Source organism: Grus americana, chromosome 9, assembly GCF_028858705.1.
Source record: "Grus americana isolate bGruAme1 chromosome 9, bGruAme1.mat, whole genome shotgun sequence".
Taxonomy (NCBI): Eukaryota; Metazoa; Chordata; class Aves; order Gruiformes; family Gruidae; genus Grus; species Grus americana.
Window position 1 is genome coordinate 871,959 of NC_072860.1, and position 27,352 is coordinate 899,310.

The 27,352-nt window shown below is 50.0% G+C and overlaps 2 protein-coding genes across 2 annotated transcripts; both read left to right on the plus strand.

The window, feature by feature from the left end:
* Nucleotides 1–2,055: 2,055 nt before the first annotated feature.
* TF (transferrin) lies at nucleotides 2,056–16,077 on the plus strand. Its single transcript, XM_054835985.1, has 17 exons — nucleotides 2,056–2,234; nucleotides 4,295–4,458; nucleotides 4,677–4,785; nucleotides 6,086–6,274; nucleotides 6,479–6,614; nucleotides 7,055–7,110; nucleotides 8,409–8,578; nucleotides 8,705–8,891; nucleotides 9,974–10,128; nucleotides 10,879–10,972; nucleotides 11,177–11,212; nucleotides 11,857–12,015; nucleotides 13,037–13,181; nucleotides 14,073–14,137; nucleotides 14,247–14,431; nucleotides 15,245–15,431; nucleotides 15,839–16,077. The coding sequence occupies exons 1-17, from the start codon at nucleotides 2,192–2,194 to the stop codon at nucleotides 15,874–15,876; spliced, it is 2,118 nt and encodes a 705-aa protein (XP_054691960.1). The 5' UTR covers nucleotides 2,056–2,191; the 3' UTR covers nucleotides 15,877–16,077.
* A 1,653-nt stretch (nucleotides 16,078–17,730) lies between these two features.
* SRPRB (SRP receptor subunit beta) lies at nucleotides 17,731–26,512 on the plus strand. The gene is made up of 7 exons (XM_054835986.1): nucleotides 17,731–17,878; nucleotides 18,044–18,138; nucleotides 18,537–18,614; nucleotides 19,932–20,014; nucleotides 21,106–21,242; nucleotides 22,125–22,179; nucleotides 24,115–26,512. The coding sequence occupies exons 1-7, from the start codon at nucleotides 17,773–17,775 to the stop codon at nucleotides 24,329–24,331; spliced, it is 771 nt and encodes a 256-aa protein (XP_054691961.1). The 5' UTR covers nucleotides 17,731–17,772; the 3' UTR covers nucleotides 24,332–26,512.
* Nucleotides 26,513–27,352: the final 840 nt, after the last annotated feature.

Consider the following 27,352-nt stretch of genomic DNA (forward strand, 5'->3'; position numbering starts at 1 on the left):
GGATGGAGGTGCAATTTGAGAGGAGTGGTGCGTGTCCATGTAAAAAAGGCTGGGAACCATATGCAGAAGGCAAGATAGTATGGGCTCTTCCAGCAACAGCTCTTCTGTGGCTTGAACAGATCCTTTATGTTTTCCAAACTTTCTTCTGCGACTTTCCCCTTCATCTGTCACGTAGCAAAAATACCTTTATCCGCTCTGGATAGTGTTATAACCACTTAGATTGTGGAGTCAAGATATCCAAATATTTTCACCGTTATTTATGTGCTCAGATAACTTTGCATTAGTGGCATTGTAATTTCTAGGCTCTCTTGGAATACCTGTTAGAAGACACATTTTGGAACAAATCAACAAAAAGCTATGGAAGAACCGTGTGGGACAGCCTTCTGCAAGCCCTTATGCTTCTTTCCATGGATGGGGACATTTCTAAGGCTGCCCTGGGCGAGGCAAGGATTGGTGAGACCCACGGGGAGCTGGAGATGGATTTCAGTGGCATCTACATGTCTCAGTGCAGGAAGACCTGGGAGGGCCACAGCTTGCTGGACTAAATATGGATGGGAGATCATAAGGGAAGGAAGGCTTGAAGTGTGAGCAGGTCATTCCTCCAGCTGTGGTGTGTTTGGAGATGCTCTGGACACAAGAAGATGCTGATCTTCTGGGAAAGCAGGGGATGAAGTGAGGAGAAATAGGAACTAGCCATACTGCAGGAACTGCTAAAGATGATGCTGAAATAACCATCAAGGCCATGAGCGCCTCTCGCTCAGCCTGTAGGTACCTCCAGCAGCCAGAGTCACAGGTAGGGCAGGCTCACGGTGCTATGGTGGAGGTGGTCATTGCCTGAAGGGCTCCAGCTGTCCCCTTGCCTGGGTCACATTGTAGAGCCATATCCCTGACCTGACACTGGGCTCCCACCTGCACTGGAGCCACTCTGGCCACCACCAGCCACCTGCAGGTTGCTGTGCCCTGAGCCTGCTGGGAGGAGGGAGAAGAGCCTAGCCGGGGTGCTTCCAGCCAACCTCAGCCAGGAGCCCGCTGTGGGCAAGCCCACAGCACTGCTGCCTGGAGGGTGCAGGCACTGGGAGAGGAAGGACCTGTGCAGGGGATCCAGAAGATCACAAAGGGAGGCTGGTGCTCTTGAGAGAAAGCATGGGAGCCAGACCTGGGCTTCCTACAGCACTCTTGTGCTTGTGTTGGGTGGACCAGCCCTAGCAACTGCTGTATAGGGATGCTGCCAGGGCTTGTGGGCTAGCTGATGTGATCCAGGGACTTCATGTAGCGTGCACGTGCCAAAGTCAACCTGAAGCTGGTCTCGTAGCCTGCAGCAAAGATGGGGACATCGAGCCTGGGACAGCATCATGAAGGCAGACCATCATAAACCTAGCCATGTCCCACTGGCCCTGGCTGCAAGGAGATAATCCAGGAGTGATACAATTGGATGGAGATGTTTTGCAGAGGAAGGGGGAAGAGGGTGACTCCTAATCTCAGCATTTCTTCCCAGGTTCATCCCAAAATTTAACAAAGGCACAATGTGATGTTTCATTCTGGCTGTAGGGCGCTATCAAGCTGTCCAGTCGCTGCCACTGACTTTATTTGCCTGTGCAAGGAGCTTGCCAGATCATGCGTAAGGAACATTTACTGCCTTTCAGCCCCATTGCCATTGCCAAGAGAGCGCGAGGGAACGGGCAGGCACTCGGGGTGCTCAAGCCAAAGGGTGACGGGTACAACAGCAGCAGTTACTGGCAAAAATGCAAAACTCGGGGCTGGATCCAGCAGGGACTTTCTGAGATCAGGCTGGGCAAGGCAGGGGGTGGCTAGCACAAAGAAAATAGCCCCTCCCGTGGCGTTTCAGCCCACAGAGGAATTCAGATGTCACAACTTGGGAATTTTCCGTCTGAAGCCCCTTGAAAAATGAAAAGCACCTTGCCCTGGTCTGACTCCTGCCTGCAGAGGGGTTCAGTGCCAAAGTGAAAGGCTTCCTAAAAATGGGCTGATCCAGGGAGGGGGGCAATTTAGGAGCTATTGAGAAACAAGGAAGGACAAACAGTGTTAGGTCATTGCTTCTGCAAACACAGCCAGGGCTGTTCCTCTATAAAAGGGGGGGAAAGCAGTTTCAGAGCCATCACAGACTCGGAGGGGACAGTCTGTGACCAAGGCTGCTGCACCCCCTCCTCGGCACCTGACTCCCCGCTCAAATATGAAACTCGTACTCTCTACCGTGCTGTCCTTCGGGATAGTGGGTAAGTGTCTGCTGAAAGCAGTCTGGGAGGAAAGCAAGAATCAAAACCTCCCCGGACCCCAGGCTTTCCCCCTTAGATGAGGCTGGTTTAGAGCTGCAGCATGTGCCAGACCCAGGCAGCTGTTACCTAAAAGCCAGGAGTTAAAGCGATGCTTGCTTTGGCAGCTGTGGATCTCTGTCAACAAGGATTGTGTTTTGAGCATTAACGACAGCAGCTTTTTCCCTTGGGCCAGCCCATGGAGGCTGGAGGGAGGTCTGTGGCTCCCCACAGCAAGCTGCCGAGCACCCGGCTGGCACGGAGGAGGGATGCTCGGCACCCACAGCCGGGGAGGGGATGGCTTGGGAGAGGCTCCACTTGCATGGGTGCACTCTTGCTGCTGCGGGGCGAAGGGAAAAATCGCCCTCCAGCCAGCTGCTGCGCCGGGAGAGGAGCAGGGGTTCAGCTGGGGGGAGAAACTAGAAGACCTGCCTGCCAAGCCTGCATTTGTATTGGGTTAAACCTGAAGGCTGCTCTGTCCTGCTGCCACTGCTGCGCTTCGCTCAAGCTTCTGTGTATTTTATGCCTAAATTGTGCCGCTGCTGCTTGAAATGATTACTTCTCTCTGTCTCTGCTCATGGTTTTGGCAGGCAATGGGCAGGTAGCCACGGCAAGGAGATTGCTGCTGTCTGCACCTGACCTGGGGACCACCGCCTGGAAAGGAGAGAGGGGTCCCCTTCTTGGACTAGGCAGCGGGTCTCTTCTGACCCCCCCTAAAGTGTGGTGGTGATTAATGTCCTCTGGTGGGAGGTGCTCCCTGTGCCACTGGCATCCGAAAGTCCTTGAGCACTTTTGGTGGGTACTAGCATGCAGTGATGAAGAGTCCCTCCTCCTCCTCTGCATGGAAGGAGCCAAGAGGTTGCCCAAAATCCCCAAGGCAGAGGCTGTGGCACTCGGGCTCCCGTTGCCTTCCCAATGTTCACCAGTGCGGCCAGGCTGACTCCCTTAGGAGGTCCCCGACCAGCCTCTGCCCAGGGTAGGGTGGTTGCCAGCACTGGGTTAAGGTGACCATGGCTTTGTGCAGCCAAGACCTGAAAAAGGTAGAGGATGGCAGTAGGAATTAAGGCTAAGGATTCTCCCTGTGGCCAAATTCAGCACCTCCATGGGAGGAAGGGAGGTGTCTGCTGGCAGGGTTACGGCTCAAAAATCAAGCATGAGAGAATATTTCAGAGGTGAAAAAGAAAATGGAAATGGCACAGGTTAATCTGGAGATGATTGAATGAAACGTGCCATCAAGGGCTTGGAGGGAGCGAGCTGTGCATACAGCCTCTCGGTCTGTGCAATCCTGCCAGGAAGGGGCAGAGTTGAGGTGAAGTGTTGCAGCGCAGGCTGCAAGCGTCCAGCGATTCTGGTGTTTAGGTTGCTGAAGGAGGAGTGTGCCTGTGTCCACCTGAGGTCTTTGCTTTGCTCCGGTCTCCCAGAGCCGCCAGTCAGCTGCGTTTACTGGTTGGGGGACTGTTAGAACAGAGGACTGTGGTGGTGGTATGGCATCTCTGTTACTGGGTGTAGTGGAGGAGGTGAGATATGAAGAGACCATTAAATATCTTAGATCATCTAGCTGCCAAGGAGGTCACGTGTGGCAACGTACTGAATGTGGTCTGGCCAGGTCAGAGCTGCTCTCCCTCTGGGGTTATTTGCAAAGACACTGCTTCAACAAACTGCCTTTCCTCTCCGTTTTTGCAAAGTCTTGAGTTTGATTTCTATTGAAGTGTGTGGATTTGTTCTACTCCTGTGGATGTAGCTGTGAGCCCAGGCTGCTTGCATCATGATGCTCTGCAGGACATCCATTACCCAGGGACAGGAATGATCCTCCCAGATGTTCCTGAAGGTGCCCATGTCAGGCAAGAAAGAAACAACCTTCTTGCATGACTTAGGAGATGTGCAAGGGAGATCCTGCACCTGGCCATCACCTGAGGCCATGACTGCAGGGAACCAGAGATCTCGTATTCACAGAGATGCTGTTTCTCTCCAACTGATGCCTTTTCTACCTCTCTGAGACTCTTTATTTCTGGTTATTTCTACAGCTCTGTGTTTTGCTGCTCCCCCCAAGGCAAGCATCAAATGGTGCACAATATCCTCAGCAGAAGAGAACAAATGCAACAGCCTAAGGGACCACATGCAACAAGAGAGTGTTGGATTGATTTGCCTGCAGAAAACAACGTACCTTGACTGCATAAAAGCCATTTCGGTGAGTGGGCAGCAAATATCTGTGCTGGGCACTGAGGATGTTTCAGCAGCTTGTTACACCTGGGGAAAGTTGGAGTTTCCTTTGAGTCACTGGTTGTTACCTGTGATCCTCCTGCAGAGAAGGACTCACACAGAAGGATCCAGGAGACACTCTGGGGAAGCTTTTCCCTCATGCATCCCTGCTTTTTGATTATTGACTGAAATCTTTTTGTTGTTTAGAATAATGAAGCAGATGCCATCAGCTTGGACGGCGGTCAAGTTTATGAGGCAGGCCTTGCCCCCTACAAGCTGAAGCCCATTGTTGCTGAGGTCTACGAACATAGTGGAGGTACACTTCCGTGCGATATTTTTAAGCCAAGTGGTGGTAACAAACTGATAGCGAAAAGGCCATCCTTTCCACGCAGAGCTCCCATGTTATTTCTGTTAGGTGTCCGAGATATTGCCCCTGACTTCCAGATCCCAGAGGGGAAGGGGTGGGGGGCAGTGCCACCAAAATGTGAATCGTCGCCCATGGCCACAGAGTCACTGCAATGGAAAGGGGCAGAGCCAGTGCCCCATTTCTGATGTTAGCTGCGATGAAAGTCACTGATCTGTGATGATGCAGTGGCTGTAGAAAGACAGAACCATAAGCAGAAATCACAGTCGTCCTGAAGCATGGCATAAAAATTGTGCCGGTCCCAGAGATGATCTGCTTCCAGTGACCTTGAACTACGTGGGTAAAACAGGATGTTCCTGCGCAGGTATCAAGAAAAAAAAAAAAAAAAGATTGAAGAGGTAACAGTATTGCCATTAGTGGTGGTGGAGGAGCACCCAGTTGAGATTACTGAGGCAAGAGGTGCAGGCAATGCATGGAAAAAAGAAGAGAAGCATGAAAAGAGCTCTGCAGCAATCCCTTCTGATAAGAGTTAGCTTGCTGGCTCCATCCCTACTAACTCTCTGTACCATCCTCTGTCTCTCCCATCTTTCCCCTGGGAAAGATGCTATATCCCCGTTTATATCGCCTCACGCAATCCCACCACATCCAAAGATCTTAATTGCTTTTGACCTCTGCCCTGAAGTTCAGCTCTTTTGTACAAAATATTCAGGATCAAAGCAACACGGCAGAGTCATCCTCAGCACAGTAGCTAAGAAAATACAGATATTAAATGGAAGGCTGTGGTCTCTACCACCCCTAAAACTCAGGCATTTTATTCATATGTAGCAAGCGATGGACTAGGTATAATTTTAAAGACTGAATGTGGAATTTCAGTCTTGCAAGGCTTACATGTATGCTTCAGTGGGCAACAGCGTTTGAGAAAAGACTTGCCAAAGAAGATTTGCCAAAAAGATTTGTTGAAGCATCCTTACAAAACTATGGACATGTCTAATGTCTCTCCAGTGGCAAAGCATTTTGTGTCTGATAGTATTTTCCAGTCACTAACCATTACAAGTTGTAATGTGCAGCGATGGTTCAATATTGGCAGTGTAGCTTACCCCTAAGCAAACTGGAAGACCATGAATGTTCAAGCAAAGTTGCTAATTATTTGGAAGTGCAGCACTTTATTCTCTGAAATCGGGGGTTTGGCAGGATTTGATATGTTCCTAAGTCCTGCTTTTTCATTGCTTTCCTGCTTGCTCCTGCACCACAGGCTCCACAAGCTACTATGCCGTGGCCGTCGTGAAGAAAGGAACAGACTTCACAATAAATAACTTGCAGGGCAAGACCTCCTGCCACACAGGCCTGGGCAGGTCCGCTGGCTGGAACGTCCCGATTGGGACACTCCTTCACCGGGGAGACATCAAGTGGGATGGCAAAGACTCATCCTCCATTGAGCAAGGTGAGGTGGGAACCAGCGAGATAAATGGGTTGATGTTAAGCCGAGGTGGTGGTACGGTGAAAGCGATGTTGCCCGATCTTCTGTGGAGGTCCAGAGGCGGCTCGCAGATCAGTCGAGTCATTGACATTCTTTGTGCATCCCCTCCCTTCCAGGTCCTTGTAAAGGTGAATTTTAAACTAACTATTGCTTCTTTCTCCTCCATAGCGGTGGCCAACTTTTTCTCTGCCAGCTGCGTGCCTGGTGCCACCACTGAACAAAAACTGTGCCGTCAGTGCAAGGGGGACTCCAAAACCAAGTGCTCCCGCACAGCACCCTATTCTGGATATTCTGGAGCTTTTCAGTGAGTGAAAGCTATTTTTCCTTTGGGAAAATATTCTAGCCCTGACAAATGCAAGTTTTTGTTATGCTGGGGAGGGCTGTGTTGTAATCATGGGTCCTGAGGAGACTGAATTTATAGAACAACTAGGAGTGCTGGTAATTAAAGATCCAATTAGTAGTAACTGGCAGGCAGCTAGCGGGAGATGAGAGAGGGACCTGGGCTGTATGATTTTGCACAGACTTAAGAATACACAGCATTAGCATCATGCTAAGCCTAACTGGGCTTCCTTGAGCATTACTTCTCTGCCATTACATTTCCTTCCCTGCCAGCATGGCTCTTTTGGGAGAAGAACACTGCTCTATGGTTGCAGTTTGTGCCGAAATAATTTGCTGAAACAGGAGGTAGAGAGCCACAATGTGTGGGGGTTTTTTTAACATCTATTCTGTTCCTCCCACCTGCAGGTGTCTGAAAGATGGAAAAGGAGATGTGGCGTTTGTGAAACACACAACGGTTCAAGGTAGGCCTGACAGATCACTTGTTTCTCTCCTTCTAGTCCAACCTCTTCCTGCCATTCCATCCTGCAATTAGCCTACACTGTGCAGGCTTTCAGTCCTCTCCAGGTATGCCCTAAACCTCTTCTTTCATCTCTACAAACATGTTTTGCACACTGTTGACAGACATCCTTGTTATTGAGAAATTATTATGGTGGGGGTCCACTTTTTCTTCTTTGAGGTTCTTCTTTGAAGAAGGAAAACCTGCTTGATTTAAGTTCAATGGTATGATAATTGGTGCCATATCTCAAAGCCAGCTTTAATGTTATCACAGCAAATGCAGGGTGAGCAATTGTGTAGGTAATTACACAATTACACAAAACCCCTCTGGGAGGGATTTTGGAGGGAATTCAGCCCACAGCAAGAGTTCGCTACCTCTGCACTTCTCAGAGACGGAAGATGGCCTGGCATGCCCAGGACCTGCAATGAGCTGAGTGGAGGGCCACCAAGATGGTCATGGGGCAGGGACACTTGTCCTGCGAGGACATGCTCAGTAGGGTGGGCTTGATTAGCCTGGGGAAGAGAGGACTTTAGGGGACCTCAGAGCATCCTGCCTGTACCTACAAGGAGGCTAGCAAAAGGTGGACCCAAGATCTTTAAGGAGGTAGACAGTGGAAAGATGAGAAACAATAGTCATAAACTGAAACAAGAGAGGTTTGGGCCTGATACAAGGGGAAATTTTTTTCTCCTTGAGGCCAGTCAAGTAGTGGGACAGGTTGCCCAGGACAGCTGTGCACTCTCCATCCTTCAAGGTTTTCAAGATCCACCTGGAACAACCTGGTCTGCCCCTGCTTTGAGCAAGGGCTTGGACCAGAGATCTTCAGAGGTCCCTTCCCACCTGAATTCTCCTGTAACCCTGCGATCTGAGCTCTGTTTTCAGCCTTGACATTGGCTACCTACCGGCCTTAACAGACCGTGTGCAGCTCCTGACCAGTTCAATCCATTTGTATGGTGTTTGTAAACATATTTGCATTTGTATCCATTTGCACATGTCTGGATGTCTAGGCACTACCACCACATAAATCCTCTTACTGTTGGCTTAGTTATGACAGAGGCAGGGAAAATCTGTCTTTCACAGGCACATGTATTCTCCTTTCTGCATTGCTTTCATATGACACGATGACCCCATCACCATTGCAACCTGTTTTCTGCAAAGATTCTCCCCTGAGCTTTAGCAGAAATCAGTTCTTCACAAATCTGCCCCAGACTGGCTTTTTCGTCTATTTTCATGGTGATGCAACTCATGGTTCTTCCCTTTCTCCAGAAAACGCCCCGGAGGAGAAGGATGAGTACGAGCTTCTGTGTCTGGATGGCACCCGCCAGCCCGTGGACAACTACAAAGTTTGTCACTGGGCCAGGGTGCCTGCTCATGCCATTGTGGCTCGAGATGATAACAAGGTTGATGACATCTGGACCTTCCTCTCAAAAGCACAGGTATCGTCATGCTCCCTTTCCTTTCCCCTAGCATCCCCGCTTCTGTGCTCTGGCTTCACTTGCTCTCTCCAGCTTTCCAAGAGCTTTAGTAGTCATTTACTGATTTTTTTTTTCCCCCCATGGCAGGAAAAATTTGGTGTGGGCACAACCAGTACCTTCCACCTCTTTGGGCCACCTGGCAAGAAGGACCCAAGCCTCAAAGACTTGCTTTTCAAAGACTCTGCTATACAGCTGAAGCGTATCCCAGCACTGATGGATTCCCAGCTCTACCTGGGCTTTGAGTACTACAGTGCCATCCAGAGCCTTCAGAAAGGTAGGCAGGACATGAAATACTAATGTCGTGTCAGCGTGAGCTGCGCTGAAGAGATGGGATCAGCAAATACGTCTGGGCAAAAGGAAGACGATTTTTTCAAACGCAGACGATATTCTCTGCAAAATATTTCCTGTGAAAGGTATTATCATTAAAATCACACAGTCTTCACAAACTGCACTTACATCAACAAGAGGGATTTGTTGATTCCAAAGTCTAAATAACATCATCACCACACTGACAAAGGTGGAAAATTTACACACACTCCACCCCTCGTCCCTTCACCACGATTACAACAGCAAAAATTGCCCACAGTTATTCAGCTGGTGGTAGGGATTGGGCACAGTCAAAACTGCTGCTTCAAAAAGCCATTTCTGGGACGTAAGAGGAAGGAACGCCCCGGGACACCAGGTCCAGTATTGGCCATTTGAGTGAAATAGTGTCCTTTATTTCCATCTAGACTCATCAAGCATTTACTGGTGTCCTAGCTGGCTTTCTGAGAGTCAAACATCCCACAAATGACCTCCGAAAGCCACTTAAAATGCATAGTTGCTCAGAGATCTCTGTGGCAGGCTCAGCCGCTATGGCATTTATTAGAAGGGGGTGCATGGACTTCATCTAGCATCAAACCAGGTTATTCAGATGCCACTTCACAGAAACATAACTAGGTTGTCTTTTTCCAGTTCAGTCTGGTTGTAGTCTCATGGTTATCTGGGCTGTGATGTCTGGAGAAATGCGGAATATATTGTAAGCAGCAATACCAAGTACTATTAATGCACAGTGGCTTAGTGGCTGTGATATTTTAGCTAACATGAATCTGCGTGAATGGCTTGTATTATGCAGAAATTCTCCTTTTGGACCTGTAAGTTGATTTTTGAGCATCCTTCAGCTTAAGAATCATCCCTTCTCTTCACGCCAGCCCTGGGCTTATTAAACAAGAACGTTGTGCGCTGGGCAGCAGCAGATTGGTGTGTACAGACGGTTTCAGGGCTGAGTCCCACGCACCCAGAAAGTAGCCTGTTTGTAGCTTTATTGTTCAGCGGGGCTCTAGGCTTATCCTTCTTTTTCTTCTGCTGGTTTTACAGATCAGTTGAACTCCAACCGCAGAGAAAACAAGATGCGGTGGTGTGCAGTAGGCAAGTATGAGAAGAGCAAGTGTGACCTCTGGAGTGTGGTGAGCAATGGAGACGTGGAGTGCACCGTGGCAGACAACACCAGGGACTGTATTATTAAGATCATGGTATGGCGCTTCCCCCCCCGCCCCCCCCCCGCCTTTTCTTATCCCTGTGAACCTTTCGGATGGAGAGCAGCGTTGCTTCTTTCCGCCTGGGAACAGATGGGGTGGAGGGGCGGGTAGATTTTAAAATAAAATGTTGGGAGCTTTGCAAGAAATAACAACTTTGTCACAGGGAAAAGGCTTGACTGTTTTTTCACTGATTCACATGTTTCAAAAAATTTCATTGGACGGTGTTCTTTTTTTGAGGTTTCCTAAATAAAAAGCAATTTTCTGGTGTGAAGTAACTTTTTATGTGGAAAAGGAAGGCAAAATTTTGTAAAATGCAGAGAAAAACAGTTGCCTGCTTAGAAGAGGTGTGATTCCGTAGCATAGACAAGGATGCTGGTGGCAGCTCAGGGGGTTGGGTCAGTGCCATGAAGACAGCACAACATGCAAACTTGAACGGACAGGTGAGAGGAGGAAATCTGGCAGGGAAGTAGGCTAGGAGAGACACACGCCTGAGCCTGCGAGTGTCTGGGGAGGAGAGCTGCTGCTGGACGTGGTTACAAACGCACGGGAGCGATAATTTCAAAACTCCCTCTGTTTGCATCAGCGAGACCTCGTCTGTCCGTATGCTGAGGGATGGCCTCTCACGTCCCTTAGCCCCAAGCCCTTCTCCCTTACATCGAGTGCTGCTTTTACGATCTAATTTCTGAAAAGCACTGGTCTGGGGACACACAGTGTCGCTTCATCGCTGCGCCGTTTTCGTTGCAGAAAGGTGAAGCAGACGCCATCAGCTTAGACGGAGGTTTTGTCTACACCGCTGGCGTGTGTGGCTTGGTGCCAGTGATGGGAGAAGCCTACGAGGGTAAGCACAGCCCGGGCTGCCCCTCTGGGTCCAGGTGGTGGGAAATGGGCTGGTGCAAAAACACTGGTTTTATTCTGAAATCCAGAAAGCAGCCTCAGCGCTGCATCCCGCAAAAAACAGACGGTGCTCTCGGGGAACTCTGCTCACTGCTGCGCATCTTTGCCATATCTTTTATCTAATATCTTCTTTTTTTTCCCTCCTCAGAAGACAGTCAATGCAGCAAAGCAGAAGGAGAACCAGGTAATTATCACCAATAGAGGGACAGAAAACAGTCCTAGTGGATATAAATAGAAAAATATATATGCAGTCACGAGTGGAGAATAAATGGCCAGCCTCCACACAAAGAGCCACTGTGCCCAATGTAGATATTAAAAATTTGGGAGACAAATTTAGTAGTCAGATGGAAAGTCTGGGTCTGCAAGCAGATATCAAAGCAAAGCATACGGTAGCATCGGAGATTTTTGCTTAGTTGCTGCTATCTGAAGTACAGTCACACCATAACGGTGCCAGGGCTGCGATCAGGGAAAGAGGGTCTGGGTTGTGGTATTAGGAAATTGCTCTTTATGGAAATGGGAAGAGGGAGAAGAGGGTAGGTTTTTGTCCTTTGCTTAAAGAGTGGATAAGAAATCATCACGTATGCCTTGCTACAGCCTGCTTGCATACCCAAGTGTCAGAGTTTTGGGGGGCAGAGAAATGTCAGGGATAATAATTTCCCAGGAGCATGGTGGGAGTAGATGCATCACATCTGCAAACTCTTCTGCCTGGCAAATCATTTATAAGTGCAAAGTATTTCTTCTACGCTGTTCATAGGTGCCCTCTCCTAAGGGAGCACGGTGGGATCCTTGGGCTAGTCCTTAATTCTCCTCTCTTTTATCTTCTGAAAGCATCCTACTTTGCTGTGGCTGTTGTGAAGAAATCTAACGGCGATATCACATGGAACAATCTGCAGGGCAAGAAGTCGTGCCACACTGCTGTTGGGAGAACTGCTGGCTGGAACATCCCCATGGGCTTGATTCACAACAGGACGGGGAGCTGCAATTTCGGTGGGTCGAGTTTTGCATCCATTTCTTTGAGCTGGGGAAATGTTTTCCTATCCTTCATCTGTTCTTCAAAGTTTCTTCTGCCTCAACGATTCCCACCTGGGGGTGGGAAATGGAGAAGACTCTGTTGTTTAAGCTTTCATCAAGCAAAGTTTTAGGCTGTTGGTAACTGCTTGAGAGTAAGATATGGCACGTCAGCTGCTTTGGGGAGCTTTGCTTTCTTTTCACATCTCTCCCCGTCCCATTGCAGCGGCCCAAAAGATATTCCCAAAAAGGGAATAGAGGCCGGCCCAGGTATCGGGGGGCTGGTGCTTGTGCAGGGTGTGTGGGGAAAGGATGGGTTTATGAATCTCAGAAGGGAGGGGAAGGGCTGAGAGCAGGGGACAGAGGCTGATCTTCATTCAAGAAACTTAAAGGGACTGATCTGACTGCCTGAGGGTGAGGGGGTGAAAGTCTGCATTGGCTCTGGGACTTTGGAGATTGTTCAGAAGATCAACTTCTACATCCAACTTTCAATCGGTGAGAGTTACGGTCCAACAAAAATAATTTGGAAATATTATTGACCAAGGCAAATAAAGCATACAATTATGAAAAGGAAATCTCTAACCGCAAGAAGATACTAGAGTTAGTAAGTTTTAGACTTGGCCTCTCCAACCTCCGGCCTGCCTTTCTCCTGTCCCTTCTTCCCCCAGAGCTCGGGCATTGCTGCCAAATGCAACTCTGCCAACCCAGGAAGACCGTGGAGGCTGGGGCTGGTTTGCACCAAAAACATTCTTCTTTTTATGTCAAGGCAATTGAGCCTCAGGCCCCGCTTCATTGTCAATAACAAGAAGACACAAGTTTCATACTGAAAACTGGATGCGCACGACTTGCTGTCCACTGTCGTGCTCCTTCTTGCTGCCTGTTTCCAGCTCCCAGTGACTGCTAATACAAATTCAGCGTGAGAACGTATTATTAAAAGAAAACCTAAATTTTCAGTGCAGGAAAAGTGATTTTTTTTTTTTTTTCCTGTTTCTGCCTTCAGATGAATACTTCAGTGAGGGCTGTGCTCCTGGGTCTCCTCCTAACTCCCGCCTCTGCCAACTCTGCAAGGGCTCAGAGAGAATCCCGCCGGAGAAGTGCGTTGCCAACAGCCACGAGAAATACTACGGATATACTGGAGCTTTCCGGTAGGTGGTGGAAACACTCCGGCTGCTCTCAAGTGCTTTGGGGCTAATCACAGCCGTTACGGGTAGATCACATACGGAGTAAAAGCTGATGTTGATGCTAATTTGCTGACCTTCTCTTTTTCTCCATTACCCTGCTGACAATATATATACACTATACATTTTTTTTCTTGATATGGCTTCCTGAAAAATGATGCAAAATATTCCTGTTCTATAAAATTAATGTCCTGGTGTGCCTTCAAGCAAGCTTGGAGAGACACGAGTGTTTTGGCAAGACCTCCTACAATGGCAGCAGTGCTGCATTTTTAACATGAATAAGGAGTGTTAAAAGATGAGGAGCTGCCACTAGACACCCCCTGCTAAAAATGCTGCTTGTCTTAGTTAAAATCAGCTGTCCTCTAAAATGTGCAGAGACCAGAGGTCAGCCCCAGTGCCATCCCTCCGTACCTGCTCGGTATCGGCTGAAGTCTAAATAATTCATACTGGGCATGAATTGAAAAAGAGAATGAATCTTGTTTCATTTACATCTAATGGCAAAGAGATCCTGCTTCAGGGTTTGCAGTCCTTTTGGTGCAAGTTAGTGTTTTTACAAAGCTATTAACACGTGCAGGCAGGCATTGCAGAAAGCAAAGCGAATTCTGAACCTGCCCAAACTGCTGCTTTCTGACAATAAAATAAATCAGCTACTTATCACATAAGAAGGATGCACGCTTTTTTCCAGAATGTGTTAAAAAACTGTGTTTCAGATATCCTTAAAATATTAATGGCAGGGCTCCTCGATCTGGCTGTCCTTGGAGATTAATTTTACAAAGTAAGACATAGGTCAGAATCACATCTGGGGGACAGGGCCAGGATCCAACACACACGTCACTTGCCTTTCTTTGCAATTCCCAGGTGTCTGGTCGAGCGGGGGGATGTGGCCTTCGTTAAGCACTCAATCGTTGAGGAAAACACTGAGGGTACGTGGTTATTCTGTTGCATGGGTCTCGGCAGGGCTGCCTTCCCCTATCTGCATTATTCTTCTGCTATGCAAAATCTCTGAATCTCCAAAACCAATTCTCTTTAAAGGCAAAAATAAAGAAGAATGGGCCAAAAATCTGAAAATGGACGAATTCGAGTTGCTGTGCACTGACGGTCGGCGGGCAAATGTCATGGCTTACAGGGACTGCCACCTGGCCAAAGTTCCTACCCATGCTGTGATCGCGCGTCCTGAGAAAGCAAAGAAAGTCCGTGAGCTGCTGGAGAGACAAGAGGTTAGCAGGACTGACAGCGAAAGAAATGTTCCGGGGTTGTTTTTATGCAGCATGTCTGCATGTTTAGAGCAATGATGCTCGGAGTTTCCCTGAGTCAGCGCAACATGGAAGATTTTAACTTAACCGATATGGGGTGACAACCTTGTCCCTGAGCATCCTCGTTCCTCCACCCCTTCCGAATGACTCTTTCTCCTCTCAAACACCCCGTTAGGTATCAGCTGACTCACAGTTGTTGCTGTTGTCATGCTATACTTGTGTGACATGAGATTATCACCTCCTCCTGGGGCTCTTGCAGGTGTGTGTCAGAAACTCCTCCCCGTCAGGCACGAGGTGGCACCGAGCCGTGCAGCCCCGGGAGGACAGCAGCCTCCCTGCACGCACACAGTCCTACAGCTACTGGCGTAAATGTAACCAGGTTTAACCAGCTCTGTTTGATTTTACACTGAAAACATTAATATTCGCTCCACCATCAGGGTCAGCTGAGTGGCACTTGGGAAGTCGGCTCCTTTTGTTTTCAAGTTATGGCTAAGGCATGGCGCCTGCAGGCAGCGTCTGCCGATGGGCTCTCTGTGTCGTGACGTGCTAGAATGGAAAAAAATTGTTTTGGCAGCCGTGCCACAACAGTGCTCACCACTGAGAGACCCCTCATTTAACCACACGGACAGAGGACTCAATCCTAAATTTCTGGAGCTCGGCCAGGGGCTCCCTGGGTTGACAGTGAAGAACCATGCCTAAGAGCTACGTCTGTATGAGCTGAGTCTTGCCAGCTTTCTACCTTTTACATACACTTACCTCTTTGTGCCTTTATTTCAGAAACTGTTTGGAATGAAAGGAACTGAGAAAGACAGGTTCAACATGTTTGAGTCTCAAACCAAGGACCTTCTGTTTAAAGACTTGACCAAGTGTCTGGTCAAACTCCGCGATGGAATAACGTACAAGGAATTCCTCGGAGATCAATACTATGCTTCAGTTTCTAGCCTCAATACCTGCAATCCATCAGGTAACTCTAACTGCCCCGGGAAGAAGTCCATGAATTGCAGTTCGTAGCCTCGCAGGCATGGACAGTTTCTTCTGTAGCCATCCATTTAATTTTTTAAAGCAAAATGAGGATAACTCATGAAGATGCCAGGAGACTTTTCTCAAAGTTCCTTGGATGAACTGAGAACAGACCTGAAATCTGGTGCTCTGGCATCAGCAGGAATCACAGGTTTTTACTCACCTTTAGAAAATACGCACTGTGAGAAACACTAAAAAGAACCCACCCTGTCCCGTCAGTGTGCATTCAGTGTGATCTACGGTTAATACACATTTTTGGGTGAATATATTTTGCAGGCGATGTTGTTGGTGTGGCTGGGCACGTGCTGGTGGGGTGGGATGTGAACTTCTCCCTGTCCTTTCCCTTTCCAGATCTCCTCCAGGTGTGCACCTTCCTTGAGGACAAGTAGCGAGATGGGAAGGACCTGTGCTGGAGGGAGAGGAAACAACGCCACGACTCCTCTCGTGCCCTCAGCCCTGAACACCGACCCGCAGAGGGCCCTCTGCCTTCACTGCTTTCTCTGCCCTTCCTCATCACTCTGAAAGTGGCTGTTTGAGACTTTGCCGTTCTCTGCTGCCATCACAGCAAGAAATAAAATCTCGAATCTAAAGGGGTGTCCTGAGATTTTTCAAAACCCATTCCTCCCTCAGTGCCTCTTGCTGTAGACAGTGCTATTGCCACTTAGGGCTATTGCTGCCCATTTCAACATTTGCCAAAGCAAAACGGATTAAATACACCCTAGAGCCTAATTAACAGATGTTTTGTCCTCGCTGTGCATTTGCTTCACCTGGGTTGTCCCATTATCTCCCCAGCAGATGACAGTTGCCCAGTGTGGTTGGGACACAGGAAGAGGGAGAGTGTTTATGTCGGGGAAGCTGAAGGGTGGAGAAGGTAAAAAACCGACAAACCAAACAAGCCAGCCAAACAAAAAAAAATAAAATACATTGGTTGTAAGATGGAAGGTGTGAAGAGAAATCACTCCATCTTATGTCTCAGCTGGCTGCATCTGAGTCATTTCCACCAGGCAGTTCTCTTAAAACACATCAGTAGAGTGATGGGGAGAGTCCAGGCTTAGACTTCCTTTCTGAAAAAAAACCCAAACAACTAGGACTTACTTAGAAACACTGTGTGTTTTGGTAGTCTGTCCAATGTGCTGCTGACCTGAAAACAAACATGTAGGTGGGCAGCCTGACTCTGATCCAGGGAGCAAATAAAAAGTCAAAACATAAAGGTCTGCTGAGGTTCTCCACTTCAGAGGAGAGAGTCTGGGTAATCCAGACCTGTTAGGAAGGCAGGCATGGAAGAGCTGAGGGGAGAAAGATGCTAAGAGCTTTTATAACCTGTTCTTAAAAACTAGCAAAGAAAGAGATACAGTGCCCCTAAGAGCCTGCTTCTACAACTAACTATGTTAGAAAATTTTTCCCGAGGAAACCTATGCCATCTGCACTCCATACCTGGTGTAACCCCTTGTCCCATAAGCAGAAGGCATGGAAAGAAGGAACCTCACGAGAGGATCACAGATTCATTCAAGTGGGACAGGACCTCTGAGGGTCTCCTGTCCAACCTCCTGCTCAAAGAAAGGGGTCAACCATGCTGCTCAGGGCTTGCCCCAGTCAGGCACTGAGACCCGCCAAGGATGGAGACTCCACAACCACCGTGGGCAACTTGTCCCACTGCTTTGACAGCCCTCAAGGGGAAGAAGTTTCCCTCACACCCACTCTGATCCTCTCTTGTTTTGGTGTATTGCCTGCGCCCCTTGTCCTGCACCACCGTGAAAAGCCTGGCTCCATCTTCCCGATGCCAGGTACAACCGCAGCCATCTCTTCTCCAGGCCCGACAGCTCCCGGTCCCGCACGGGGCGAGTCCCCAGCCCCCTGTCCATCTTGGTGTGTCTCTCCCCTTGCTATCACGGGTGTCTTGCTTGAACTGAGGGGCACAAAACCAGACGCACTTAGATGTGGCCGAACATCTCACGACGTCTGAGCCTCAAACCAAGGGGCAATCACCTCCCGGACCTCCACGGCTCTCGGGCCATGACAGCCCCCCAGCGCCTTGTTGTGCATTTAACCACCCACACCCCCGCCCCCCCCATGCGGGAAAGGCGACCCGAGCCTTCACCTCGGGGGCCAGCCCGAGCCACGGAGCCCTGGGCCCGGCCCCGGCCCGAACCCCCCCCTTCCCATCTCCTCAGCAGGACCTCGCTGAGGAACTACAACTCCCGTGAGACCCCGCGACTCCCGGCAGCCCTTGCGCGCCGCCGGAAGCGGAAGCGGGGTGTTAAGGCGACGTGTGCGCGCGGGCAGCCATGGCGGGGAGGCTGGAGCCGCACCTGGAGGCGCTGCGGCGGGAGCTGCCCGGCCCCGCCGTGCTCTCCGTCCTCTTGGCGCTGCTCGCCGTCGCCGTCACCCTCTGTGAGTCGCGACCTGCGGAGGGAAACACCCCCCCACCCCACCCCCGGTCCCTCCGGTCGCGCTCTGCGGGCCCGCCGGGGAGCACCGGGCCCCTGGGCCGCGCTCGCTGAGGGGGCGCCGGTGCTGCCAGTGGCGGGCTTAGGTGCGTCCTCCTCTCTCCCGCAGTGATCTGGAGGTTCGTGCAGGGCAGGAGGAGCAGCCGGAAGGCCGTGCTACTGCTGGGCCTCTGCGACGCGGGGAAGACGCTGCTTTTCGCGCGGGTGAGCGGGGACCCGGGGCGGGCGGCGGGCGGGGGGCTCGTAGCGGCCGCGAAAGGAGCCCCAAGCCGGGGCTCTGCCCGGCTCCAGCCGCCCTGCCGGCCGGCCGGCGGCCTCTCGTACAGGGGTGAAGGGGCTTTGAAGGATTGGCAGGCATAGTGTCTTCCTTCTTGTTTTTAGCAACGTGGAGATTCCGTATATAAATTTTTTTCTCTTAATAAGTGCTTTTTCAAATTTTGGGGGGGAAAACAATGAAATTGTTTTGTGCGCATCAAAGTTGGAATTGGATGTTTGAGGTCTGTTACCCCTTACATATCATTCCAGTTTCTGAGTGGATGAAACGCAATGCCAGTGTTCCTCCAGCCTCCTTTTTCTGAAAATGACCTTTTTTCCCCCCACAGCTGTTGACAGGCAAATACCGTGATACCCAGACTTCTATAACCGACAGCTCCGCGGTTTACAGAGTCAGCAGCGACAAGGTGAGTGGGCAGGTTTTTGGCTGTAACTCGTGCGTGGTTGCTGCAGCCAGCTGCTGCCTTTGTTTTTCTGCTCCCTGTGCTTGATGCTTTTTGTGCTGCTCAGTCCTCCCAGCTTGAAATCAGTGCCCGGTTTGGCCTGAGCGTAGGACTGGATTTTTCTAGGCAGTGCACGCTGAGAAAGTAGGAAGGTACTGGGAGGTGTTAGGGCCTTCTTGTCTGCACAGGTTCTTTTTTCTTTGCTTGTCAAATTGTGAAACCTTTTTGGCTGAAAACCACGCCTTTGTGTCGGGTTTTGAAAGGCGGGTAGTGCGTGGTGGTTTTTTTCTGTAGGAGAGGAAGAGGAGCTGCTTTTACGAGCGGAGTAAAACAAAGCACTGTGGGGACAGCGGTGCAGTTCGGAGCTGGAGGGAGATTTGTGAGGGAACATAGTTCTGTTGTGTTTGCTTTATTTGCTTGGCAGCAATTGCCCAAGAAAATCTGAATTTAAAAGCCTTAGCAGGCTTAAAAAGAGTCTCCAGCTGAACTTCATGTGGTCTCAAAAAGGGTTTTGGTTACTTTGAGGTCCTGGGCTGCCACAGAGCTAGTTATTTTCAGTATATGGTGATCTCTCTAGTTCCAGAAGAGTTTCTTTCTCTTGCTGGGTGCCCATGTGGCAGTGAAAGCAGCGAGCTGGCAGCTCGTTACGTGCTGGTGAATTGTAAAAGTAGAGGATGTTTTTGTGGCTTCTCTATGGCGATCTTCAGTAACAGTGGTGAAGAGGTTAAAAACTTAGTAAAGGGAAGTGCAGGGCTTTTGTTTAATATTTGTGTCCCTAGGGTTGAGCAGACAGGAGGTATTTGGAGGGGGAGAGGTGCTGGAATGCTGCAATGCCAACTGTTGCTTTTCTGTTTTTTAAGTTGTGGACAAGGTTTCCATTAAAATCCAAGAGCAGTGAGTAGATAAAGCCTTGTGTGGTGTTCTCTCCCCTCTTGAGAACAAGGAGTATTGAGAACGGTGACGTGGCCCTACTTGGCCACATCTCAGTGAGGAGCGTGTGAGGGGCATGCGTTATCTTTAATGTCGCTGCTTTCTCTGGCCGGCAACTGGTGGAAAGGGAAATGTTTGTAGCTTTCAATTAAAAAAGTCTCTTGCGAGGGCATTTTTGTGTTATTCCCAGACTGTAACTCGGGGAGAGTTACGTGATTCTGCCCGTATGGGGATTCACTCACCCCAGCGCCAGGCTAGCTGGAATCCACAATCAGACTGGTTTTCCCCGGTCCGTGATGACAGGTACCCCTAGATTAGGTGTTGCTAATACCGTCTCGCTTCTGTTCCCAGAGTGCCAACGTGACCTTAATCGACCTTCCAGGCCATGAGAGTTTGCGGCTGCAATTCTTGGAGAGGTTCAAGGCAGCAGCCAGGTAACTTGAGGGAGATTGGCAGGGGAGGAGGGGGTAGGTGATGTTTTGGAAAGGGACAAACCAAATGATGGTGTTGGGGATGCTGTGAGCTGGGCTGGAGTCACTGTGGGTGGTGGTACCCTGAGAGTCAGAGCTCTGCCGTGGGGTAGCAGGCGTTAGTTACTGTTCTGCTTTCCCGCTGTAGTGCATCAGGAGACAAAACAAGCTGGACAGCAAGCTCTCTGTGACCAGCAGTGTGCCCTCGTGGCCAAGAAGGCCAGCGGTACCTGGGGTGCGTGAAGAAGAGCGTGGCCAGCAGGTCAAGGGAGGTTCTCCTCCCCCTCTGCTCTGCCCTGCTGAGGCCACAGCTGGAGTTCTGTGTCCAGTGCTGGGCTCCCCAGTTCCGGACAGACAGGGAACTGCTGGGGAGAGTCCAGCCGGAGGGCTGTGAGGATGAGGAGGGGTCTGGAGCATCTCTGGTATGAGGAAAGGCTGAGAGAGCTGGGGCTGTTTAGTCTGGAGAAGAGAAGACTGAGAGGGGGTCTGATCAACGCTTATCAATATCTAAAGGGTGGGTGTCAAGAGGATGGGGCCAGACTCTTCTCAGTGGTGCCCAGCGACAGGACAAGGGGCAACGGGCACAAACTGGCACACGGGAAGTTCCACCTGAACATGAGGAAAAACTTCTTCCCTCTGAGGGTGACCGAGCACTGGGACAGGCTGCCCAGAGAGGCTGTGGAGTCTCCTTCTCTGGAGAGATTCCAAACCCACCTGGATGTGATCCTGTGCAACCTGCTCTGGGTGATCCTGCTCTAGCAGGGGGTTGGACGAAATGCTCTCCAGAGGTCCCTGCCAACCCCAACCAATCTGTGAATCTGTAAAATAACCGCAGTGGGGAGGGTTAGGGCATGTGGTATTTCCCGGGGCAGAGAGGGAAAGATTTCCTGCTGGACTGGGCATGGGGTGTGTTTCAGCCAACACATGCTAACCTGCTCTTGGGTTGGATGAGATCAGATGTGGAAACAAGTATGTTAGCCCAGGTTGCGATACTTGGAGGGGCAGATGGTTGCAGAGCTTCAGGCCCAGCATGTGTTCTTCCCTCTTTCCTCCAGAGCCATTGTGTTTGTGGTGGACAGTGTGGCCTTCCAGCGGGAGGTGAAGGATGTGGCAGAGTTCCTGTACCAGGTCCTGGTCGATAGCACCGTGCTCAAAAATGCACCTGCGCTGCTGATCGCTTGCAATAAGCAAGGTATTATGTGCTGCCTTACGGGCTAGACATCGGATTCAGTCCTAGGGGTTCATGCCATGCATGCTGAATTTCTTAGGAGTCGGGATTTCAGCAAAATGAAGGCTGGAACTTAGTTTTAACCTTGGACTACTCAGCAGGAACATTTCTGGCAGCCAGTGGAAGAATTTTAGGTCAGGTATGTCTAATAGTTTTGCAGAGAAGCACCACTTGAGAGCGCTACAGCTTTTTCGACAGGCTTAAGTAAGGCAGGTGGCGTCCTGCTTGTGCTGAGCTGTCTTCTGGAATCTGCAGGCAGTGGAAAATAGGATCAACTTGAGCATAATGAGCTATCTGTACACACTTGGTAGATTCGATGTTAAAATCAGAGCTGTTTAGCTGCCAAGTTTATATATTTTTCTCTTGATTGGACTAGCAGGAGCATCCAGTTATTGGAGAGGACTAGATTTTCAGATTCCCTGCAACTTTAACAGTAAAAGTGTGGATCCCTGGATAACAATCTGAAGCTTTTGGGCAGTATCAGATTTGGTTTTCTTAGTTATTTTGAGCACTACTTCAGGAGCTGCCTGGGCCCTTCCTGGCTCCATGTGCCATATGTTAAAAAGTGCTGTGTTGAGCTCTGTAATGCCAGGATGGGTGGGAGTGCTGGGCCTTCTGGTGGGACATCAAACCCCGTCCTCTGAAGCAACTTACTGCCTAGCAAGAGGAAATTAATTCCATGTATTATCAGACCTTTGGGTTGCTCCCATTCACACCTGCAAACCCGAAGCTCTCGCATCCCTTACCCTAGTGCAGACGCAGCCATCTTTGTCGCAGTAACTCTTAGGACTGCACAGTATGAGCAGGCCTTGCCAAGGAGCTGATTTCCGTTTCTTTTCTCTCTAGATGTCACAATGGCAAAATCAGCAAAACTTATTCAACAGCAGCTGGAGAAAGAGCTGTAAGTATGAAATAGGATCTTAAACCCTCTGAGCATCTCTCTTCTCCTTTCTTTCTCTTACCTCAGTGCTCAGGGATGTGATGTGGCCCTTGAGCCACATCTGAGTTCGCTGCAGAAAAAGACCAGACTGTTCTGTCTGTGTAGGTGTAAACAGGATGAGAGAAGATTGCTGCTTGCTAAAGCACGCAAAAAAGCTGTAGGCACAGACATTGTATTGCCTCCTAGAAGCTGTGGGTTGGAGAAACAGCATCCCTTTCCTAAAATCTGCTGTCTCTAGGCTAAGCGATACATCCCGGGGTGCTGTTCTCTCAGGTACAGGCAGGGTTGGCTTCAAAATGTCAGACTTTCTGTGGGTAGTGTGAAGATCTTGGTAGCTCTGCTTGGTTTTACTGGCATGGACTTTTTTTGCAGGGCTACTCTGATGCAAAAGGGTTTGGCATGCAAAGCTTGAGAGCTGGGGAGGGACCGTCTAGTTTTCCTGGTCTGCTAACGGGTGTTGGAGGAGCCCTGTTTGGGACCCTTGTGTTTGCTCTGTATCCCCCCTGGGAAAGGCATTCACCTGGGAAGACAAATGATGTATGATCTGTTGTTAATTTTAAGTTGTAAGAGGAAGTGGAAGGAGGAGAAAGTGGCTTGTAAAGTGGCTTACGTTGTAAGCTGCCAGCTGAACGAGCTGCAGCGTCAACGGCTGGCGAGTCTGGGGATCGGGCAAGTAAAAGTTGCGGTTTTTTAAGCTATATTTAATCTCTCTACATGGAAATTCTGCTTGCGAGTCTCATAATTGTAGTTGGGTCGAACCTGCTTTGGGAGAGACCTGTGCAGCTCTTGTGCTGTGGTGGACTTCCAGCATCTAGTAGAGATTTTGCTTCCCCGTGCACACTCAGAACTGCTTATTTTACCTGTGGAGCCTGTTTGCTGGATTGCAGTTAGCAGCAAGGCGGTCTTGGGTGTAGGAGGAGGATTGTGGGTAGCTCTTTGGTCTCCGAACAAATGCACGTTCATGGGATATGGCCATCGTGTTGCCAATCTCTTTGGCCAGTAGACGGCGGCAGGGTTATTTGTGCTGGTGCCTCTTCCAGGCTGAATACTTGACCTTTCTGTTTTTAAGGGAGGAATTAGTTGCCACATATTCAAGCTCTCCAGGAAAATAAGCATTCCTTGGTTCTGATGTTGGGCATTTGCTGGTTACCTGTGTGTAGAAGTTGGATTTCTAGGTAGGTTATATGTGCCCTGTTAGGCAACATTACTCCTGCAGGCTGGCCGATTGCTGCCATCCTCTCCCTGAGCTGCCGTACTTGGGTGTCCGTGTGTGGAGAACCCAAGGAAGTGTCTGCTCTCGTTCCTGAGCCTCTGGGCAGTGGTGTTCTTTCTATGAAGTATCTGGGATTGATCAGAGCAGGCACTGCCAGACTGCTCTGTCTCTGGAAGAGATACATCAGTCCAGCTATGAGTCAAAGACCCTGGGAGAGATTACTCTTTGCATCTGCGCCTGCTGCAGCCCCTTGACTTCCCTAGCCTTGCCTTTTGGGACCTGAGAGGCAGTCAGGCTGCAGTGCCTCTGTGTCTGTGTGGCTGTTCCATCTCCCTGTGCTGCCTTGGATGCCTGGTGAGTGTGGACGAGGAGTTCCGTCCTTCCTCCCCGCATGTGGCAGGGAGTTGAGATGCTGCAGCAAGCTGAAGGACAGGAGCAGCGGGGCAGGAATTTGCTCAGGGGAGCGATGGGGACACTCGATCTCCCTCTCAATCTCCAAAGGTATTTGGCAGTGGGGTGAGCCCCTACATGATCCCTGCTATCACGGCTGCCTCCCTCTTCCCACTTAACCTGTTAAACCAGTGCAGATGCTGAGCACCGTGGGCTAAACCATGTGTAATTCCTGATAATGGGTGTAGGTAACGTTCCCCTGGTTCTTGACCCTTTCCCTTCTCTCTCTGCAGCAACACCTTACGAGTGACCCGCTCTGCAGCCCCCACCAGTCTGGATGGCTCAGCCACTGGGGGCCCTGCCCAGCTGGGGAAGAAGGGCAAGGACTTCGACTTCTCCCAGCTCCCCATGAAGGTGGAATTTGTGGAGTGCAGTGCTCGGGGCAGCAAGGGAGAGGAGGGAGATGCTGACTTCGAGGGCCTCGAGAAATGGCTGGCCAAGATCGCCTGAATGGAGAAGGGCAGGGCTGGAGGGAGAGGCTTGGGGAGGCTAGGGGGTGGGACGCTTGGGGACTGGAAAGAAAAGGATGGTGTGAAGCACTCACATCTCACCTTGCTGTAGAATGAAGAAACTTAAACTGGAAATCAGCATTTGTGGTATCTTCCTCTGCTGCTCCTGGGCTTGGAAGCGAGATGACACAATTGGTGGTGTGGTTTCCTCTGACTGTCTCTTCACGCCACAATATTTTTTTCCTCTCCCCTCTTCCTTTGTCTTCCTCTGGGGTCCTGACCCTCTGGGCTTCTGAGTTTCCTTAATCTTTAGGCTTTTCATTTGGTAGCTGCCAAGCAAATTAGGAAGGAGTGCACTGCCAGGTGAGTTTTAGAGATTGGAGTCTGTGTGTTGTCTTCTGCCTTGATTTAGCCTTGCAACCCTGTTGCTTCTTGGAGCTACCGATCACCTGATTCGGACTGCTTTCCCTAGCCTCTCGCTGCCTCAGCAAAGTGCGCAGACTCTCTCAGTTTGGCAATCATTGAGGAGAGTATAAAAATCTGTTTTCCTTTGTGTCTCCTACCTTCCCGTTCTTCCAGACTGGTGCAGTCCCGTTTTTGTGGGACTGGAGCGGTCCATTAAATGCCAAAACCAGGCTGGCTGCTCAGCCTTTGTCACTGCGCTACCTGTGTCCAGCTGCGGTGCCCCTGTCTTTGGGTGATTTCCACCGTTGGACACTTCTTGGGAGTTTTTCTTTAACTCAGGGCGGTGTCCTGAAAGCTTGTTTCGCTCTGCTTCTCCTTCCTGTCCTTCAGGCTCTTCTCCCACAGACGTGTATGCACGCTCTCCAAGTCCCACAATTAGAGTAGGGTCTTTGCTTGAAACTATGAGGCAGGCACGTTTTTAGGTTCATACCGACATTACGCACGAGATCTGGCGCGACAGGCGTTGGCTGTGCAGTCCCCTGCCTGCCTCCTGCTCCAGTGACTGCACTAAGATCTTTTCTTGTGTGTCATCAGTCAGCAATTGAGGCGAAGTGAGAAGGAAGGTCAAGGAGGTGGTGGCACGCTGCTGTGCAAGTGTGGTTCCTCCTCATGAGGAAGATACTTGATGAAGAGGAAAGAAATGTGAGATTTTTGCAGTTTGTTCTTGTTTGTCAGTGGTGTTTAAAGCCAAAGTTGCTGCTGTGTGTGATCTTAACTGTTAATTTGCAGGGAAGATTCAGGGGATGCCTGTGGCCAAAGCTTTTGCAGTGGCTCAGCAGGCTGCTCTGAGGTTTGGAGTGTGGGAGGGCTGTGATTCAGCATGCTTCTGAGCTGTCCAAAGGACATCTGCTCTCTTCCTTCCCATGCTTATCCGAAGGGTGATCTTCCACCAGCATTGGTGCTGGTTAGGTGGGAGACAAGATCCTGGTGCTGTACTGGGTGTTCAGCTTCCCCTTCCTGAACAGCCTTAAAACACAGTTGTCCCACCCAGCAGCTTCGTGTAGCTTTGTGCTCTGATGGGGCGTCATTTCCGTGCAGCACCCGCATGAGGACGATGAGGGTGCTACTGGGAACTGTGAGGTTCTACGGCATTGAAATGTTTCCTTTGTTTTTGTTGTGTCCCCCCTTGTTTGGGGGTAGGAGGGAGTGGCTGGCTCCTGGTAGACCTTTTCTTAGACCTTTCCTATCCTTTGCAGGCCCCTCTCCTCTCTGGTTCAATGCTTCCTTCACCACTCAGCTGATCTGTTGTGTTCTTTTCCTTTCTGTCTGGGGCATCCTCTGCCTCCCTGTAGCACAGCCAACCGTGAGTAGTGTTGGGAAGAGCAAGAACAGTCTTCAGCAAAGATCTTTGCTCGTAATGAAGCTGGGCCTTGCCTTAATAGTCTTGTGGGACCCAGTGGCTCTTCTGCTATCCATGCAGGAGGTGGGGAGGGCTATATTTACATTATATTATTGTATTTCCCGCAGCCATAGTATTGTTGGAACATGTTTGTCATGCTTTGAAGTCCTTTAGCTGAAGATCCTTCCTAGGCTGCCTGCTTTGAATCCGTAATGCTGAAGTGAGGATATTGCTGTTTCTTTGGGTGGTTACTCTGCTTGGAAAGACCCATCTCTTGAAAAGCGGAGGCCTCTGCTGGGGTAAGGGGGAAGGTGGCGTGAGGCCATGGTTCGTTTTAAGTTATTGAAAGTATTCCTTAAATAAATTTTTTTTGCTTAAGTGTTTGTTCTCAGGTCTTGGTTTAATCTGTATTGGCCTCTGCCTTGACTCTTTTCTGTGGTGTCAAATCCGCAAGGACCGGGGCTTTGCTCCTGCTCAAACGATGTTGGAGATCAACCTTCCCGCTTGGTGGCCGGGTCTGTCTTGTCAAAAAACCGATGCCTCCTCTGCACACAGGGCTTTTGGGTTTGGTTTTTTGGGGGGTGTTTACTCCTTAGTCTGAATGTTAAGAGACTAGATTAAAAAAACCCACCAAACTGCCAAACAAAAAACTTAACAAAAAAGGCACTTTGCTCAAACGCACAGGAAAACTGCGCTGTGCGTGACTGTTGTGCTTTAAGTCACAGAGCGCTTGCCCTGCGCGGTGGCCGAGGTGGCTACGGCTCCCAGCAGCTTTACAGCCGGATGGAGAAACCTCAGTTCTCCCCGTCAGCCTGGCTGCGGGGCTTGGGGCGGCTGCACGGCCGCACGGCTGAGCTGAGGCTGCACCCAGTGCCGCTCGTGCCAGAGGACGGAGCGCGCGTTGGGCTGTTGCAGAGCTGCATGTGTTTTTTGGGCTGCAATCCATGACTTGCCTGTTAAATATTTGGGGCTGATTTTCCCCAGTGGCTGAGGGAAAAGGGCAGAACTGGAAACTCTGAATGTTGGGTTTGTTTCTTTTTTTTTCCCCAGTCAGCTTTGTGCTTTGTTTTTTGCTCTTAAGTATAAACTTTGCTCCCAGCCTGTGGCTTTGCTGGCTGGGCAAGTTGCTCCTCAGGCTGCAGCTTGGCAGCCAGCGTGTTTAGATGGCTTTGGCAGGACAGCAGGATGTGATAAACTCATCCCTCTGCTCCAGCTGCC

Coding starts and splice junctions, on each gene's coding strand:
- TF (XM_054835985.1), top strand. CDS start 2,192: ATGAAACTCGTACTCTCTACCGTGCTGTCCTTCGGGATAGTGG. Junction 8,892..9,973: donor CATCCAGAGCCTTCAGAAAG/GTAGGCAGGACA, acceptor CTGGTTTTACAG/ATCAGTTGAACTCCAACCGC. Junction 14,138..14,246: donor CGTTGAGGAAAACACTGAGG/GTACGTGGTTAT, acceptor TTCTCTTTAAAG/GCAAAAATAAAGAAGAATGG.
- SRPRB (XM_054835986.1), top strand. CDS start 17,773: ATGGCGGGGAGGCTGGAGCCGCACCTGGAGGCGCTGCGGCGGGAGCTG. Junction 18,615..19,931: donor ACAGAGTCAGCAGCGACAAG/GTGAGTGGGCAG, acceptor TTCTGTTCCCAG/AGTGCCAACGTGACCTTAAT. Junction 21,243..22,124: donor GATCGCTTGCAATAAGCAAG/GTATTATGTGCT, acceptor TTTTCTCTCTAG/ATGTCACAATGGCAAAATCA.